This window comes from Pseudonaja textilis, chromosome 13, assembly GCF_049901715.1.
Source record: "Pseudonaja textilis isolate UNSWEBS1 chromosome 13, rPseTex1.2, whole genome shotgun sequence".
Lineage (NCBI taxonomy): Eukaryota > Metazoa > Chordata > Lepidosauria > Squamata > Elapidae > Pseudonaja > Pseudonaja textilis.
Window position 1 is genome coordinate 9,600,237 of NC_142002.1, and position 19,926 is coordinate 9,620,162.

The 19,926-nt window shown below is 42.1% G+C and overlaps 1 protein-coding gene across 4 annotated transcripts in view; it reads right to left on the reverse strand.

Moving 5' to 3' along the window:
- The window catches only part of NTRK3 (neurotrophic receptor tyrosine kinase 3), a 441,983-nt gene extending 422,725 nt beyond the window's left edge, over positions 1–19,258 (reverse strand). For 2 of the 4 annotated variants that reach the window (XM_026709346.2, XM_026709349.2), the window contains exon 1: positions 18,688–19,258. In XM_026709346.2, the coding sequence (XP_026565131.1) occupies positions 18,688–18,935 (248 nt within the window). In that variant the 5' untranslated portion in view covers positions 18,936–19,258. The remainder of the gene's footprint in view (positions 1–18,687) is intronic. The other 2 variants (XM_087941347.1, XM_087941348.1) reach the window with 1 other exon arrangement.
- Between the last annotated feature and the right edge of the window lie 668 nt (positions 19,259–19,926).

A 19,926-nucleotide genomic window follows, 5' to 3' on the forward strand; every position in this document is an offset into this window, starting at 1 on the left:
ACAAACTCAAAGTAAACTGCTCCGAACTCGATTGCAGAAAATACGACTTCAGCAACAGAGTGGTCAATGCCTGGAACTCACTACCTGACTTTGTTGTTACATCCTCAAACCCCCAAAACCTTAACCTTAAACTGTCTACCGTGGAACTCACTCCATTCCTAAGAGGTCTGTAAGGGGGCGTGTGCAAGCACACCAGTGTGCCTACCGTCCCTGTCCTACTGTCCCCATTTAGTTGTACTCATTTACTATGTATATACTTATACCTGTTTATACTGATATGTTTATATGTTATGTTCATACTTGTTTTCTCATACATGCTTGACAAAATAAATAAACAAATAAATAAATAATTTTCAGCCATTGACTAAGTAAGTTACATTCATCATGGGAGGGTGAATACATTCGCTCTTCCAAGTTATCGCTGAACAATTTGTCAGGCTTGAAAGACCAAGTCCAGACATGAAGGTTCAATTAAACGGATGTATTGCTAAAAGCCTATGCACTGGAATCTTCTCAGCTAAAGTTGGCGCCTGCTAAGAGTTAGATAAGAATCAATGGAATTCAAGGGACGTTGGCTTAGTTTGCTTGTGGCTACGTAGAGATTCTAGGCTGATCCCCCTTTTCACTCTGCCTCCAGGTTCTGCCATCCTTCTACACAACTCTCAGCAATACCCACCATTGACTATGATGACAGAAGTTGCTGAGGTTGCTGGTCAAAATCTGGAGTACTACATCTTCCATATCTCTGAGTTAGGTGCTAATCTAAAGCATGTAAGTAGTTGGTTCTTCTAATGCTCCATCACTGGAGGCTTTTAAGAAGAGACTGGACAACCAATTGTCTGGAATGGCATAGGATCTCCTGGTTGAGCAGGAGGTTGGACTATAAGACCTCCAAGGTCCCTTTCATCTCTGTTATTCAATTATTCCTCTATTATACTTCTCCCTTTCCCTTATCATATCTGGCTCAAGGAAATTTTATTCATGCCAAAGCTGCTTTTTCTGCAGAGCATGTTTTACTTTAAACATAAATTTGATTAAGTTTAGTTCTATAAGTTTAGTCTCTACATTACATGTTTTTTGAAAAAAAAATTTTTTTTATTTGATAGATCTAATCACTCCAGACAAGCATGTTATTAAGTTCTCCAAAACTAATAAATGAGCCACTGAAGACTATGATATTATACACAAGTACAATCCATCACTTATCAAAAATAAACATTGTGTCATAATAATATGATCCGATGGCCATTCTTTTTCAAGGAATACTGTGCATTAAATTGGGAGTTTTTGTTTGGGAATTTGAGGGGGGATTAAGGAGTGAAATAAGGGGTGTTGGGACCACTTGTAACCCACACATCATTCACTTATGATATAATTCTGGCACAAAAGTTTATGCTTCTATTCATTCGTGCTGCTATTGGCAGATGTAGTAAAACATATTTCTCCAAATTCAGTGTTGCTACAGCATCAGAATAAGACAATAAAACTAACCAACTTTATCTGTTCTGTAAAGTTTGCTGCAAGTAAGTTGGAGCCCATTGTTTTACATGACAATGGACTCCAACATTCTTAAGTAAAAGCTAAAAAACAAAAAACAAATAGTGTCAAAGAAGTTCACTTTGACTGGAGGATTTGATTTTATGAATCAGTTCTGTTTTGACTGGATTAGAATCAATTTAGGAAATGATCTGATTAGGATATCCAAACCGATCTAAGATGAATCTTCAAATCACACCTAATTTGAATCAATCTGATTAATTCTAGTAAGATGCCAGTGCAGAAACTGCTGAATATTCATGCAGGCTATTAACACAATTTCTCCATATAATGTCAGCAACACTTCCTTGGAAGTCTGTTAAAACTGACGATATTTGTGAATTTCATTTGCGTGTGTTTTTTGTTTTTTAATTATTGCTGAGACAGGGAGAAAACTACATTTTGCTTCTGGTTTTTTTTGTTGTTGTTGTTTTAAACAGATTAACAGGTAAGAGGTTTTCTACATGACAAGCAGATGCCAGAGCTAAAATGCCATGTTTGAAAAGGCCCTCTGGACATATCATCACCTATTTAATTTGGGATGGGAAAGGAAAGCAGAAGAAAATGTGTAATGCCCATTTTAAATTGCAAGGCACTTTTGAATGGTAAAGGAAAAAAAATTCCAGTATCTTAATAATCATCAGCTGAGTAAACAGACAATGGGGGAGCATTCTCAGTGAACAACACTCTTTTATCAGAGTGTTTTATTCCAGGGACATCATACTTGAAGATGCTATGTATTTTGAAATCTAATATATCAAGGAGAAGAATAAACTATACTAGCTCAGATTGTCTAGATTTCAGGATTTCAGGCTATGGTTTTTTTTCTAGCCCTCCTTGAATATGCTAGCCTAAGGATTTCTGTAAACAAATATTCTGTTACTGAAATAAGCCTCTTCGCATTTACTATGGTTATATAGGCCTGATTTCTGCCAGGTTTCAATTAAAGGATAACATCTTTCTTGGCAATAGTTCAAAAATGTTCTGGCATCCAATTAATGGATAACAGCTCCCTATGGTTCTCCAAATCCAACTAAATTCAGGCCAGGAATCTATACCTGTAGCGTTCATAATTTTTTTCTATCATTCTGTAGGATTTCAGTGTACATAGCAATACAGACAGTGGTGGGATTCAAAATAATTTACTACTGTTCTGTGGGCGTGGCTTTGTGTACGTGGCGTGGCTTGGTGGGCATGGCTTAGTGGGCGTGGCTTGGCGGGCATGGCAGGGGAAGGACACTGTAAAATCTCCATTCCCTCCACACTCCAGGAGAAGGTTAGTGCAAGATCCCCATTCCCACCCCACCCCACTAACCTGCTTTCCAGCTCCGTTCTGTGTAGGGCAACAAAAGAAGACCCAGCCGATCAGCTGGGATTCAGGAGGCAGCGAATAGATGGAGTTGGTGGGGCCAATCAGAGGTGGGATTTGCCGGTTTCCCAAACTACTCAAAATTTCCGCTACTGGTTCTCCAGAACTGGCCAGGACCTGCTGAATACCACCTCTGAATAGAGAAAGTCCTTGGCTTACAATTAGTCTCTTAGTAACTATTCAAAGTTATGATGCATCCCTAGCCCAAAAGGGGACTTACGATCCAGTTCCAAAGTTCCAATGACCAACCACCACCCCGTCAGTCACGTGACTACATTTTTAGTGATTGTCAACCAACCCACATTTACGGTTTGTTTGTAGCATCCCACAATCACATGACTGCCATTTACAATGTGGTTTTTTTTTTTTTGCTGAAAACCAGTATTTATTTCTAGTTTTCAGCAAGAATGCCCCATTGTGAACAGATCTACTTACTGACCATTGCAATAAAAAAAAATCCAAGATAAAATTGGATCAGTCACATGATGGCTCCCTTTACAATGATCACAACCTACAATTCTAATTGGCAAACTCCATTATGCAGAAAATTTGCTGTGACAAGCAGCTGTCTTTCTACAGACATGTCCAATATTTTTAGGCAACTTCTGGAAAGGAATCTTATGATCCCATAGCTTTAGAGCCTTCTGTATATTGTAAAACCCACCAGAGGTCCAGGACAGAGCAACAGCTAAATTAATGTAATGTTCCATATCCGTGAACATATAATCAGAAGGCAATGCAAGATAGAAGTCAAGATCAGTCCAGTATCAAAGCCAAGGGTAAAGAAACAAGCTAGTGTGATTTGATGACAACAAAGTTTAAGATCTGTCTAATGAAGAAAGCCATAAATCTCTACTTGTCCCATTCTGGACCTTGGACTTTCTTATTCAATCTGTCTTTGGATTATGGGTTTCCTGCTTTCGTGGTGTGGAGACAATAACTTGGTCCTCAACACCAATAAGACCAAGGGGCTTATAGTGGACTATAGAAGGAACAGATCAGACATCCAGTCCTTGCTTATCAAGGGAGACCGAGTGGAGCAAGTGGCCAGTTTTAAGTTTCTGGGTGTTATCATAAAAGAGGACCTGACACATTGCAGCCCTGGTCAGAAGGGCCCAGCAGAGATTATACTACCTGAGACTTCTCAGAAAACAACAACTGAATGAAAAACTGCTGGTGACTTTCTACTGCTGCACCACAGAGCGTATCTTAACTTACTGCACTAGTTTGCCAATTGCACAGTGGCAGATAGGAAAGCACTCCAGAGAGGGGTGGGATTCAAAATTTTTAACAACCGGTTCTGTGGGCATGGCTTAGGTGGTGGGTGTGGCTTGGTGGTCATGTGACTGGGTGGACATGGCTTGGTGGTCATATTACTGGCTGGGTGTGGCCAACTCAACATCACTCACATCGAGGCACACATCTCCTCGCCTGGCCTCTCATGACTGTGGGGATGCTGCAACAGTCGTAAGTGTGAAAAATGGTCATAAGTCACTCTTTTCAGTGCCACTGTAACTTTGAATGGTCACTCCACACAAGCAAAGTACCAGCAAAGGAAGGAAGAAAAACTCCAGATAAGTTCCTGAGACAGGAAGTCTAGTCCTGCCAAGAATGTAATAAGGGTTAACGGAAGGGTAGTTTCTGTAAGCAACACCAGAATGTTTTCTTCCTGCCTTCCTTACAGGATTAGGCCAGTAATTTCTTTTAACAACCAGTTCTCCAAACTGCTTAGAATGTTAACAACCTGTTCTAGTGAATAGGTCCGAATTGGTAGAATCCCACCGCTGACTCCAGAGGGTTAACATCATTGCCCAGAAGATCATTGGTTGCTCTCTCCCATCTTTGGAAGATCTTTATAGCTCTCACTGCCTTAAGAAAGTTCAAAACATTCTCAAAGATCCATCTCATCCTGGGAACCCTTTTTTTGAACTGTTACCATCTGTACAGAATAATAAAAACAAGGATAAATAGGCTGAAAAACAGCTTCTATCCTAGGGAAGCAGCTCTTTTGAATTCTACTGTATAGTGCAGTGTTGGTGAGGTGTCGGGGGTTTTCGGTTCAATGTGTGGCATATGAAGGATGTATGTTTGTGTTTATTTTCATAGTCATGATGTGCACTGAAGATGGTGTTTGATTTTGTTGTACGAGGTGCAATGACAATAAAGTAAACTAAACTAAACTAATATGTAATCTTGAAATCTCACGTGACAATGCCAAATAAATACCTTGTGAAGTTTCATGAGATTTTTAAAATCGAAGTACATTTGATAAATAAAATCAACAAACCAACCAACAGATAAGAAAAGTTCAACACAGTGACTAAATTAGTAGACCAGCAAAATACAGTAGACATAATATATTTAGATTTCATCAAGGCATTTAACAAAGTAGACCACAACCTGCTTCTTAGTAAGCTAGAAAAAAGTGGAATAGATAGCGCCGCCACTAGATGGACTGGCAACTGGCTGGCAAACCATACTCAACGAGTAGTCCTTAATGGGTCTAAGTCTACATGGAGGGAAGTAAGCAGTGGGATGCCACAAGGTTCCGTCTTCAACCCAGTACTCTTCAATATCTTCATTAACGACTTAGATGAGGGAATAGAAGGGGAACTTACCAAATTTGCAGATGATACAAAGCTGGCAGGAATAGTTAACACCCAAGAAGATAGGCTCAAGATCCAGATGGATCTTGACAGACTAGAACACTGGACCATATCTAACAAAATGAAATTCAATGTAGAGAAAAGTAAAGTCCTACACTTAGGCAAGAAAAACCAAAAGTACACATATAAACTGGGTGAAACCAGGCTCAATAGCAGTAACTGTGAGAGGGATCTTGGAGTCTTAGTGGACATCCAGCTAAATATGAGCCAGCAGCAGCCAAAAAAGCTAATGCAATCCTAAATTGTATTAACAGAGGGATACAATCAAGATCAAGGGAAGTACCAATACCACTCTATAAAGCCTTAATAAGACCACACCTTAGAGTACTGCATCCAGTTTTGGTCACCACACTATAAAAATGATGTTGAGAAAAAGTACAGAGAAGAGCAACCAGGATGATTAGGGGACTGGAGGCTAAAACATTCAACGAACAGCTGCAGGAACTGGGCTTGGCTAGTCTAGTAAAGAGAAGGACCAGGGGAGACATGATACCGGTCTTCCAATATTTGAGGGGCTGCCACAGGGAGGAAGGGGTCAAGCTATTTTCTAAAGTGCCTGTAGGCCAGACAAGGAATAATGGATGGAAACTGAACAAGGAGAGATTCAACCTGGAAATAAGGAGAAACTTTCTGACAGTGAGTACAATCAACGAATGGAACAGCTTTTGCCCTCGGAAGTTGTGGGAGCGCCATCACTTGAGACTTTCAAGAAGAGATTGGATTGCCATTTGTCAGAAATGGTGTAGGGTCTTCCGTTTGGGTGGTGGGTTGGACTAGATGACCTACAAGGTCCCTTCCAATTCTGATTATCTGTTATCTATTAAGTTGGTTCAAGTACAGAATGATTGGAATCAAAGGATTAGGACTCCGTGTAACTTCCGCAGAAGATTCTCAAGCAGCCCAGAGTCATAAGATGACTCATTCCATTCTCTGGGACTTGCATACATATGCATCAATGCTTCCCAGGATTCGGCAGCACCTTAATCTCTTGATTTAACTGCATTGTGAGGCTCACTGCTGAAAATGGCTCAGATCCAAAGCCTCCAACTTCAGGGTCTATACCTGACAGGCTCATCACAACCTATCTTCTTGTCTTACAATAAGGAGTGAATCAAAAGAGTCATAATATAAATCTTGGAAGCTTCTGTCTTATGTGGCATAAGGCAAGTCAGATTAAAAACACAGTTTTTGTGTCTAACACAGTCTAACTTAATGAATGAGAACTGTAGGAGATGACCAGGCTGAGCTGGAGGGAGGAGTAAAATAGATCATAAGTCTGGAATCCTTTCGTACCCACAAGAAATCTAAATTCAGCCCTCCTTGGATTCTGTTGACTCTTATCTACCACCCATTTGCTTTGATTGTTAGTAGTTCAGATTCTTATAGGGACTATCAGCATTACAATAAACTTTAATTTTTTGAGCTAGACTCTTGATTTCCTGCACTTGACAAGAACAGCAAAACAAAGAAAGATTGAATTTGTGACCATGGTTCATAACTTTGATCAACAGGCACCCTGCAACAACTCAGCATGGTGGTACTGGGAAGAACTAGGTCTTTATAAAAGCTTTACCAAGTGTTTTAACCAGGGAGAGGGAGGGTGGAAGAGAGGGAGGGAGGGAGAGGTAGAGAGAGGGAGGGGGGAGGGAAGGAGAGAGTGAGAGGGAGGAAGAGGGGAAGATAGATGGGATGGGAGAGAGATCAAGAGGTGGAGGGAGAGGGAGAGGGAAGGGCAACAGAGGGAGAGAAGTAGGTAGGTAGGTAGATAGGGATGGATGAATGGATGGATGAATGGATGGGGGAGGAGGAGAGAGGAGAGGGAGATCGGGAGAGAGGGAGGGAGAGAGGAAGAGAGAGATGGAGAGAGAGAAAGAGAAAAGATCAATCAAATTCTGCAAGAATTTAGTTAGCTGTTGCTATTCCTTCAAGCAGCTGTTCAGACAGGGATGGTGCCTAACTACATGACAACAGATAATGTCTCTACTCTACTCTAGAGATTCCAAAAAAAGGGAAAGAGCATAGCAAACAAAGCTTAATGGCTCCTAGTTCAGGGCCTCATCCCTTGAGACGTAGAGGCAGATGTGTTTGCAGCATTCTGGGACTAAGCTAAAAATTCTAGACACTTAACAGAATAGCAGCTTAGAGATCAGCCAACCAGATGCTTAACCTCCTCTCATCCCATCCATAGTAAGGAATAGCTGGCTGTGTCTTTCTAAGAAGTACAGATAGTCCTCGGACTTATGACCACAGTTGAGCTCAAAATGTATGTTGCCGAGTGAGAAATTTATTAAGTGATTTTTGTTGACCGTTTTACGATGTTTCTCACCGCATTTGTTAAACAAATCGACTGCCGTTATTAAATTAGTCACATGGTTGTTAAGTGAACTGGCTTCCCCATTGACTTTGCTTGTCAGAAGATCACACTAGGGAATTATATGACCCCAGGACACTGCAACCATCATAAATGTGAGTCAGTTGTCAAGCATCTGAATGTAAATCACATGAGCATGGGGAAGTTGCAACAGTCATACATCTGAAAAAATGGTCACAAGTCACTGTTTTCAGTGCCGTTGTAACTTCAAACAGTCACTAAACAAATTGTTGCAAGTTGAGGACTGCCTGTGCAGCTAACACTTCAAAGAGGATCTGTCCAAATTTCCGGAGGGGGTGGGGAACTCTTTCAAGAACTGAAAGCCCATTCCAGAACCCAAAACATTTGGTTTTAGGTTGTAAAAAAAAAGATAGAACTTTTGAATCTTCCAAGACTGAATTACTTAACTAACTTATACACAATGCATTCTTGTAGGTTTGAAGTGGCTAGTTGCACAAGAAAGTCCCATCAAAACAAAGACATAAAATAAATGGAATATCCAATGATCTCAAAGTAGTACAAAAAAGAAAAAAAACAGAATTAGAATACCTTTATTGTCATTGCAGTCCACGAATACAATGAAATTTGAAAGCTACTCCAGCACAGTGCCCCAAACACCACATCACAATCATACTACAGAGTAGAGGAGGAGGAGGAGGAGGAGGAGGAAGCAACAAGTATCATTAACCAATGAAATTTACCACCCGAAGAAAATATGATCCTTATGTATAGCCAAATACTGTATACTCTTTTCTAGAAAGCAGCCAGTCCAGGAATTATGTGTGATTACTGTGTTGGGATGGGAGTGACTAAGTCAAGCAATCATACAATCTAAAACAGAGATCTCCAAGCTTGGCAACTTTTAAGACTGGTGGACTTCAACTCCCAGAATTCCCCAGCCAGCATGGGTGGCTAAGGAATTCTGGGAGATCAAGTCCACAAGTCTTAAAGTGGTAGAATCTAGAGAACTCTGTTCTAAAGCAACACAGGAGAAGTACACTATAACTGTTATAGCCCCCACTAGAGAAGATTCATATCAGGATTAGTCTATTAGTAACTGCAAAAAAGGATTTGTACATCTAACGACAGCTTCAAGCAATAATAATTTAAAAAAGCTGGGAGGGGGAGTATTGGAATGAAGGGGTCCCCAGGATTTAGGCTATGTGGGAATTCAAATGAGGGGTTACCCCATTTTGCCTCCGTGCAAAATGAGGTGGAAGGAAAACAGCTCCATAAAACCAGGCCAGATAAGGAAACACGTGGCAAGCAAGCTTCATCCTTGCATGCATGTTTTGGCTTCACAGAAGCTTTAATTCTTTTATTGTGCATTAGTAGAGCTCATAATGCTCAGATAATTTGGAAACAGCCATCCATGTAATGTGTAGAAATTGGCATTGTTGTCTACTCACCATAAAACACAAGGTAGAAAATACAGAAAACTACTCGTTTATTAGTCTGCCTTCGCTATCTGATTTCAGCATAAGCGGCTCACAAACCCAAAGTTGCTGAGTCAGAAGTGATATTCTTCCAACTCACATCTTTGCCCACTGACTCAAATTCTTCCAACTTCTTTTTTGAAGCAAGGGTGTGTGTGTGTGTGAGTGTGTGTGCATGCGTGCACAGATTTAGAACAGACAGTAGCATTGGTTTCTCACCCTACAAAACCAAAACAACAGCAAGAGTGGCGGCTTTGACTGCCTTGCTATAGCCAACCGGAAAGCGAGAGTGTGAAAAAAGGGAGGGGAGCACAAAAGAGCTGCCCAAATCAGAGCATTAATTAATTGAGGCTCTTATTCAATTCCTCAACAAGCATTTAAGAATTGCACTGGGTTACACAGAAGTCTGGGATTGCACTGACACAACAGTTTGGTGCAAGGCAGTCTCAGCGCTCAGAGGAGTTACTACTTGCTTCATGAGGCAATGTGTTACAATATCAGCAGCTCTGCAGCAGTTGCTGCCAGCCAAAACAGCACAGTATTCCAGATGCACGAGTCTAAAAAGATCGGTCAACTGTTCTATCGGAGATGGGGAGACAAGAGAAGATATTCCACTGGGACAGTAAGGCCATCTGAAGCACCTACGTCTGACTAATGTCCATTCCATATAATATGTATGAGGCCCCTGCAGTAGTCTGAAGCTGGTTGTTGTTATTTACTTACTTACTTACTTACTTACTTACTTACTTACTATTTATTTAAGAGTCTTGGTGGCGCAGTGGTTAGAGTGCAGTACTGCTGATGACCGCCGTCTGCCTGCAATTTGGCAGTTCAAATATCACCAGGCTCAAGGTTGACTCAGCCTTCCATCCTTCCAAGGTGGATAAAACAAGGACCCAAATTGTTGGGGGCAATAGGCTGACTCTGTAAACCACTTAGAGGGGGGCTGTAAAGCACTATAAAGCAGTATATAAGTTTAAATGCTGTTGCTATTGCTGCTTGAATTGATTAGTTGTCCAACCCCACTGGACTCTGGGGAGGCTCTAAATTCTGGATAGGAGAAATGCTGATAGCATGGGGAACACTGAACATTTGGGGGGGGGAGTTACTTAGTTCTTTCACTTGCCTAATACATGCTAAACTGGGAGATATCACAGTTATGGTACAGGAAGTAGCATCTGTGCAAAATATAGCAGGATTAGTTCTTCAGGTAAGCCCAGGAAAGATTTTTGGACTGGGAATTGAATTCATACCACTGCCAGTCCGTGTAGCAATAGAAGTTACACTTATACACCGCTTCATAGTACTTTACAGTACTCTCAAAGTGGTTTATAGGGCCAGCCTATTGCCCCCAACAATCTGGGTCTTCATTTTACTGATCTCACAAAGACGGAGGGCTCAGTCAAATTTGACCCAGTCAGAATCGAACTGCTGGCAGTCAGCAGAATTAGCCTGCAATACTGCATTATAACCATTGCCCCATCACAGTTCTGCAGATGCAGCCAACTTTGAGCCTGTCAGGATCAAACTCCTGGAATTGAGCAGTTAGCCTCCAATACTGCACTTTAATCACTGTGTCACCATGGTGTAAACCACACCAGATTTCAACTGCTCATTGAAATGCAATTAATCTATCACTCAATGTTCCTTACTTGGGACCATGGGTTCATGTTATCTACAGGTTTCAGAAGCTATTCCTTTATCTTGTGCATCGTGCAATAATCCACGAGTGACTATCTACAGAACAGAAATGTATGCAAGTGTTGCTACCATCAACAAACATAGAATCAACAGGTTATAAAAAGAGAAGGATTTTCAGGCTGGTTATAAAGCTATACCTTGTTGGGAAAAATTAAGCTCCTATGAAGTCTAAGTCCAAGCAGAAATGCAGTTGACAGATGTTGTTTTAAACAACTAGACAATCAGAGCTGAATTTTGTAAGCTTAAGATTTCAGTGTCCTATCTAACACTGAATTTTAGGCCACAACACACTTTGCAGTTCTGCCAAAGTTTGTATTCACCGGAGCCTTACTTATAAGTAATCCCTGCTAACGAAGAGTTGGCTTTGAGGATGACTTTCAATCATATAGAACAGGGGTTCCCAACCTGGGGTGCTTGCACTCCCTGGGGGTGGGAGACAATATTCCAGGGGGTGCGAGGAAAGTCCAGGTAAATAATAGGATATTGGCTATACGTTGGCATTTTTATTTATTATGCAATGGGTTAACTTTGTTTTCATTTTAGAGTTAAGTATCGTTATTTAGTGGCCGTTCACATACATAGCTGAAAAGATTCAATCCTACCATATATTTAACACGTTCAGTAGTTCCTAAAGTCTAAATTTCAGGGGGTGCGAGGTTCGAGTGAAATTTCTTTAGAGGTGCGGGGTGAAAAAAGGGTTGGGAACCACTGATATAGAAAGTCTCGGCAGTGGTTGAACCAGATTGTTTTCACCATTGTTTTTTTTCCCCTAATCTGAGAAAATACAATGGAAAGGAGATCTTTCCTAAGCTTTCTCTGAATATTTAGAAGCAACTTGCAGCTCCTTGTCTGTTACTATTGCTGTTCTACCACTAGAACAATGTTAATCAAGGCCACATTTAATATTTTTTTGAAGGCAGTATCACAGATAGGGCCACTGCACCCATGAAACTGGATGTCAGCATTCCAAGTAACAACCTCCAAAGAAAAAGATTCTGAGAATATCATCTTCCCAAAGATCCATTTTATTAGAGATGTCATATTGGTACATCTGGGGAAAACCCAAATCTGAGAGTTCCGGGTTTTTCCTAGCCCAAAGAAAACCCCAAATCCAACCCCTGCACCCAATAGTCCATCACATGGTCCAATCATTACTTCGTTCCAACTGGAGACTATCCCCAGTTACTCCCCTCCAGGTGCAGGGTTACATGTCCTTGACTTTATGAGAAAGGAATGTTGTTGTGGCTAATCTTCCAGCGCTCCTTGAAGTCCCCCTCCCAAATTCCCAGGGAGCCCACAAGCCTCAAAGAAAAATGGCTTCCAAGTTGACATTGAAAGGCTGTTTGGCCATAATTGGGGGTATCCATTTTTAATGGTAACCTATTTTGGGATTTAAAATATGAGTTTCACTTTCAAGGGAACAGGAAAATAGCATTTTTCTCCCAGCAATTATAGAATAGAATACATTTATTGTCATTGCATTCCACGAATACAATGAAATTTGAAAGCTACTCCAGCACAGTGCCCCAAACACCACATCACAATCACACTATAGAGTTTTTAAAAATTAAAATAATAATAATAATAATAATAATAATAATAATAATAATAATAATAATACTAAATCATAAATGCACTGTTTGATTCAAGACAATTACTGCCTTGGAAAAATTATGATCTGAAGGTTTTCATAAAAACCCACAAAATAAGGCCCAGAGCCTTGTGCATCCTGGAGTTGCAGTGTGCCCACTTCCAAAGTGTTCTTTGAGTGGCTTTGAGGCACCAGTACGAACAATGTACATTGATGAGGAAATGTTCAACTTTTCTCCAGGGAGATCAAATTGGCATGTTTCTTCAGAACAGTCCTGAAAGCTGCTTCAAATGAGGAAAAATAAGATGCACGACACCTAAAGGAACTTCATGGCTGAGTGGAGATCTAGCACAGCCTCTAACCACTATGCCACAAAATTACAGAAAGGAGACAGAGCCTGGAAAACATTAATTCAACTGTCGTGTTTGTCATTAACTCTTTAAAGTAGCCTGAGGCTACATTTCTTTAGCCCTAGTCACCCATCCCTTCCATTTCTGTAAAAAGAGATTTGTTGTAAGGATTACAAGATAACACTTGGTCTGTTACTTGATCTCTTCTAAATAGCTTATATAAATTAAATGTCTTTATTACATCTAATGTGCTGATACAGTACCATGAGCCACTGCAAACCTTTTGCTTGAAAAACCTTAAACTATCACTCAGTGTCAAAAGGAACAGGGTTTTGCATGTAAATGACTAAGATTTTATTTCTGGAACCCTCACTTGAGCAGTTTATTTATTTTAAAATGTTGGGTTTGGAGGTGAACCTTGGAAAGCAGCTGCAAGTCAACATGTCATCCTTCCTGACATGGTTATTTCCAAAAGTGGTGGACAAAATTCCCAAAAATATCAGGCAGCAAAGTTGAAGAGTGGTAGATGAATGATACAAAATGTATTTTCCTCCATTTCTAGGAAGATGAAGTAGAAAAGGCAAAGCTATCCAAGATTATGATCCAAACAAATGACAACATGGGAAGATGCCTTACAATGTAACTAAATCACTACATAGTAACACAAACATACGTCACATAAATGCTACATAGACTGGACCTAAATAGGTATTCATCAATTCCCCAACTATTCCCAATCTACTCCCATTCATGTCTTCATTTTTATAGCCACTCCATCTGCAATCTGCTACTTCAAGATATTAGAAATCAGCCCCCAAAATTACAGAATAACACACATAATACAAGACCCTCATTTAAAGGACAGACTTTGGCCTCCATACTTATTATGAATGAAAAGCATCAAAGACTCATCCTTACACGTCTAGATATTCCAAGGCCAATATTAGTCAAACAAAAAATGGGCACCTTTGTGCTGTGTTTTACCTTGTTTTTCTCCTGGCCCCTTGTCTTCTGAAATTGCAAAACTCTCACAGTTAATATCATGAGATAATTTTAGAAGATTAGTACATTTGCTTGCAGAATTTTGATGTTTTAAAGAAAAATCCTATTTTCCAAAGTGAGGAAGTCTTTGGAATCACCAGCTGCTATCTGGGGAATGTTGTGTTTAATTGTTTGATCAGCACTATCTAGCAGAATGGTTTCCCAAGTTCTGCAGTTTACCATTGGGCTAAGGAAACTTTATCTTCTTAACTAGCATCCATCACTGTTTGTGGACATTATTCTGTGGATTGATGCCAGCCAAGAATTATTCTTTATTTATTCAGTCTTCACAATGAAACTTTTGAATCCATCCTTTGGCTGGGATAATTGCTCAGCCTCCATCCATCTGCAGGGCCTTGCGATATATATAGATATAGATAAATAGATAGAGAGAGAGAGAGAGAGAGAGAGAGAGAGGAGGGAGGGAGGGAGGGAGGGAGGGAGAGAGAGAGAGAGAGAGAGAGATATATAGATATATAGATACACACACACTTTAGATAATATCTTTTCCCCCTTTTCATTTTCTTGTTTGGATACATCTAAGACTCTCAGAGATTTTTTTTTTCTCAGAGGGGATGGATTGCTTCAAAGAGACACACAGTTAATGAAATTAAAAGCCCCTGGTGGTGCTTAAACAGACACTGTTGTGTCACAATAAAACAGCTAGTGTAACTTCCATCTTTATCTGACAAGGTAAGATTCTCAGGCCATTTCAGAGGGGAAGCCCAGAGAAGGACACCCTCTGGACTGTATCAACTCTTTCAGCCTGTCCTCTGGACTGTATCAACTCATTGGACTTCAATATAGCACTGATGAAAAGGGCATTCTCTGATCATCTGCCTATCAACCAGCCAAGATATTTTTCACAGCAGCTGTGTTCTACCAGTTCAGTTTTGCAAAAGAGTATTGGCTTCAGACATTTCTACCAAAGGAGAAAAGCATTCTCTTCTCTTACCCATGAAATACTCAGGGGTGTAGGGTCCTGTTGTATGGAGGGAGAGGGAGAGAGGGCGGGAATGTTCTTCCTTTTTTTTGTCCAATCACTCTCCAGCAGCCTACAGCCAACCTGGCTTTCCATCCTTCAATTAAATCCCAAGGAAACTCACCCAGAAGGAATTGTTCTCATGCATCTTTTTTTTTCTTTCAAAAAAAAAAATTCAGAGAATATGGACAGCCAGGGAGGCTACAGAGGGAGCAACAACATGTCAGCATATCAAGAAAGTCAGCTCAAAAGCCTCATCAAGAAAAATTCCAAAGAAATCTTCAAGAGAAAAACCAAGAACCTTCTTCATAAGGAAAGACAAGGTGAGAAATAGCAAGGCATTATTACAATCGGTGAGATGAATGGCCCCCTGCACATCAGCAGGTTGCTTGAAGGCTAAAGAAGCATCCAAAATAAAGTGGTCTGGTGACACACACCCCAAACCCAGGAAGGCGATTCCATTTTGTAGATCTGCTTCAAAGGGGGGGAGGGTCAATTGATGGAATCGCCCCATCAGAGCTTTCTCTAAGACTGCTAGAAGCCCATTGATTTGGCACGATCAGCGGGGACAGGGGGTGTTGTTTTCGGTTCTCTGTTTCATGTGGTTGCCTCTTGCTTATTAAGCAGACTCCTTAAGAATTTTACAGTCTTTGGAGAACAGGATAGAAATTTATTCGATTTCGTGCTTGTCCATGCTAGGAAAAGAGCCCTGTTATTATTATTCAAGCAAAAGATCATTGAGCCAGCACCTTGCTTCCAACTGCAGATAGACAAAAGTATCTTGAAAAAATTAAAAGCAGTAACAAACATGGTGGATTTGACAGTTGATGGAATACTGCCCTTGAAGATGGAAGTTCCATTTAGCTGTCATCGTGGGCAGAATCCTTCATAGATTCTACCGTAATTGGTTAATCCCCTTTCAAGAAAAGCCAGCTCCTTTTCTGCTTTATTTCTTAGCCCCCCTCCCCAAATGCAAAAGTGTATTTCTGCAGCATCATACTAGCCAGACAAATATCCAGTGTATCTTTTTTTTCTTAGCTATTTCAAAAGGCCACGGTGAAGATCAGGAGCAGAGTCAGATTTCCAGCTAGCCCAACAACCTCTAATTGGGGGGGTGGGGGGCTAATTAAAACATGTTCTTTTGAAGAAAGTATAAAACATATTTAGTTTGGAGCAGGTTCTCTACCTATTCAGCTAACAGCTTGATCAGCGTTTTCAAAGTAATCAAGTTATTTCCTGGATACAAAAGATTCACATAATCATATCTCCCCCAGCAGTTCAGATTATGATATAGACACATAAAATACTAAAAAGATATCACTTCATTTATAAATGGTGGTGAATTACAGGAGAACAAGAGGGGGGAAAGTGAAAATTGGGCAAGATGCCTCTGAAAGATGAGAAGGCCAGAATCATCCATGCACTTATTTTTCCTGATGTTAGCTAGAAACCATCCTGTACTGTAAAAAGGGATACGTCTGGGAACTGAATGCAGGACTATTTCCAAAAGTTGGCTTCTCTGATTCTTTGGGGCAATGAGTGGGGAAAAAAATTGTGGGAATCAAAATAGCAATAAAATGAAAAAGTTACTAAGGGCAGGATGGATTTAAAAGCAACCACTCACCCAGTCACCTCTAGCAAGTTAGCATTGTCTCCAACCAACCATGCAGGAAAATATTTGGAAACAAGAAATATTCTTCCCTCTTACATACACACAGACACACTCTCTCTTCCCATGCTATCCACCTCTCTAGGGTCTAGTAACTTTTGCTAAGTTATTCACAAGGCCAAGGGCCAGCCTTTAGGATCTAGCCAGCCCAGGAGAAAGACAGAGAGTCCATCTTAAAGAGTATTTTAAAAGGCCACCTTCTCAACTTCTGTGCACCACGAAGGTCTCTCTGACAAGCAAGCACAAAAATATCACATACATATTTGGGCAATTGTTTCTGAGCTCTGTTCAAGCTAAAAAGCACCTCCCCTGTTCCAAGGATGGAAAAACAGCAATCTAAAGTCACCCATCTGTTGGTCCCCTCCCCCAATCCTTCTATGAAGTGTCTTGTGCCACTGGGATATTTAATTAATAAGAATACCCACCATCGCCTTTCTCATTAGCGATCCCTATCTTTTCCTGCATTTCACTGCCTAATAATAATAATGAGCATCACACACTCCTCATCCAGCAAACACCTCCCCCCCCCCATCCCTATGGGAGTCCTGTGGGTAACTTACACAGGAGGTCTTTCCCTCCCCCACCCCAATCAGCCTACTTGGGTCTGTGTCAATGAATGAAGGGGGTGGGTGGGTTGGTCCATCCACTCCTTCACTATAAACAAGCATATGTGTGTGTGTATTAGCACAATGCAGAAAGCCAAGCCTAGAGGTGTTTGGTGTGATTCATATTTGCAATCTAGGTTGGTAAAAACTTGAGAAAAGAGGGAGGGGAATTCTACCCCCAATCACCACCCCCCATGGGATTTTATGTGGTGTTTCATCCACTGGGATTTCCTAACCAGGAGAAAGAAGGAACTTGGGAGTCGATTTTGCCAGATAAAGCAGCAAAGCACACCACTAAAAATATCTCTGCTTCCAACAGCCCCCACCCCAGGCCAGCTACTCAAAATATGCACTGCTTAAAGGAGAAGGGAGAGAGAAAGAGAGGGGGGACTAGGAGAGAAAGGGCTGATTCTGGAATCAGACACACACTGGCCATTAAAATATGTGTGCATTTAGCGTCTGTGTGTCCATGAGCCTCTGTGTGTGTCTGTGTGTGTCTGTGTGAGAGAGACAACTTGAATGTGGATGACTTTATGTAGGACAATTATTTCCAAAAGGTCATTTTAGGCACACACAGGAGTGGATTTATGTGTGTCCCTTTCTGTCTCTCTCTGGGCATATGTATCTTCAGTGTTAATAGGGTTGTGTTATTATTATTTTTTTAAAAAAAGCATGAACAAGGGCAGGGAGACTTCAATATAAAAGGAGGGGGGGGAAAGAATCAGAAAAAGTCCTGTTATCATGGGAGGGAGGGAGGGAGGGAGGGAGGGAGGGGGAGAGAGAGAGAGAGAAAGAGAAGGAAGGAGAGGGACAGAGACCCCATATTCTTCTTTGCACACAGTTTAAAGCAAGCTAGAGATTGTAGGTAACCGAAAGATCAGTTGGCCAGAGATATACAACCTCTCTGCCACACAAATGCATGTACACACACAGAGCGGCCCCCACTTCCAACTGCCTTCAAGGTTGCTGGCCATCCCCTCCGACTCCACTGGCCCTTTCTAGCTTTTTTTTTTTTTTTTTTGCAAACTGTTGCTTTTTTCGTCCGAGGGAGGCTCCCAGAATTTTGCGGGAGCAGATTGGAAGGGATGCTAAATCTGCATTCAGCGAAACGCAGTTAGGTCCCATCCTAACCTTCTCCACAAGCAGCGAGCAAGTCACAGGATAGAAGCGGCGGCCAAAGGGGCATCGGATGCATCCGTCACCAGGCAGAAGCCAAATCTTCGCTTCCCTCCCACCCCAGCCCAGCCCTGCATTCTCCTTTACAGTCACCACACATTCGGATCTGGACACACGGGGGGAAGGGGAGGGGGGAGTGAGGAAGGGAAAGAGAGAGAAGATCTCGAGCCGAGGGGAGAAGAAGAGGGACTTACATCGAAGTGATATTCCTAGAGATATCCGTAATGTTGATGCTGGCATTTCCATTGGTGGATCCCGAATCTTGCCCCTCCAGCAGAGGGAAGAGGTTGCCATCGTCTGGTTGTTTGCAATTGATCTCGGTTTTGTTGCAAAGGCAGTTGGCAGGGCAACCCAAAACGGAAACCAAGTAGTCCCCCCAAATGCTCCAGAGCCAGAAAACCTTCCAAAAACTACATTTGGTCGGACAAAACGAGACATCCATCTTCGACTTGGTGTGGCTTTATTTAAAAAGAAGAAAAAGAGGGGGGATTGCGAAGGGGAAGAAAAAGAAGGGGGAGGGAGGAAGCAGCGGAGAAGGAGAAGGGGAAAGATAAGGTTTTAAGGGGGGGGAGAAAGAGGGGGGGGACCTCAACCAAAAAGGAAGACAAAAACAAAAAACCAAACCACTCTCAAGCGATCAGAGCCAGAAAAAATCCTCGCGACGTTGAAACCATGTTGGCCAAGCGGAGAGGCTGTAAATTCCCTCTTACGAGAGCGGTGCGCGAGGCATAGCGGTTGGTGGAGAGATGCGCGCGCTCTGTGTGTGTGTGTGTGTGTGTCTGTGTGTGTGTGTGTCTGTGTGTGTGTGGTGGCGGGATTTTTTGGGGGGGAGGGAGGAATGTTGCGCGCGTGTCCCGGTGCCTTGTTGATCCACCGTAGGCTCGCTGGGCTGGCTCGCTGGCTGCTCTTCCCGAGACTTGTGAAGATTGCAACAGAAGATTCGCAGCGGCACGGAGGAGGAGGAAGAGGAGGAGGAGGAGGAAGCGAGAGCGGGCGGGGGGCTCCTATAATGATGCTCCGAGTCCCCAAGTCCCACCTACTGGGCAGAATGAAAACTGAAACACCTGCAGGGGAAAATATATATCTATCACCGGGCAGTAGGAAGAGAGAGCGAGTCACGAAGCTCGCCCTTCCTGGCTTCCCACGCCCAGCAGTGCTGCAGAAGTGAAGCGGCACCAGAACCGACGAGGTGGTGGCGACGGTGGGCGATGAAGAACAGCCACGGGCCCCGCCGTTTGCACTCGTGACTCCGCTCGGCGCGGGTTCTTTTTCGGGGGGGACAATGCTTTGGCGCCTGGAGAGTGAGCTTCCGAGCTCTCTGTGCGCGGCGACGGAGATGGGAAAGCCGGGGGGGGCACGCGTTGTTGTGATTTCCGAAGTTCGGCGTAGGGTAGGCTTTCTCCCGGCCGATCGACGGGCGGGTTCGGTGGCTC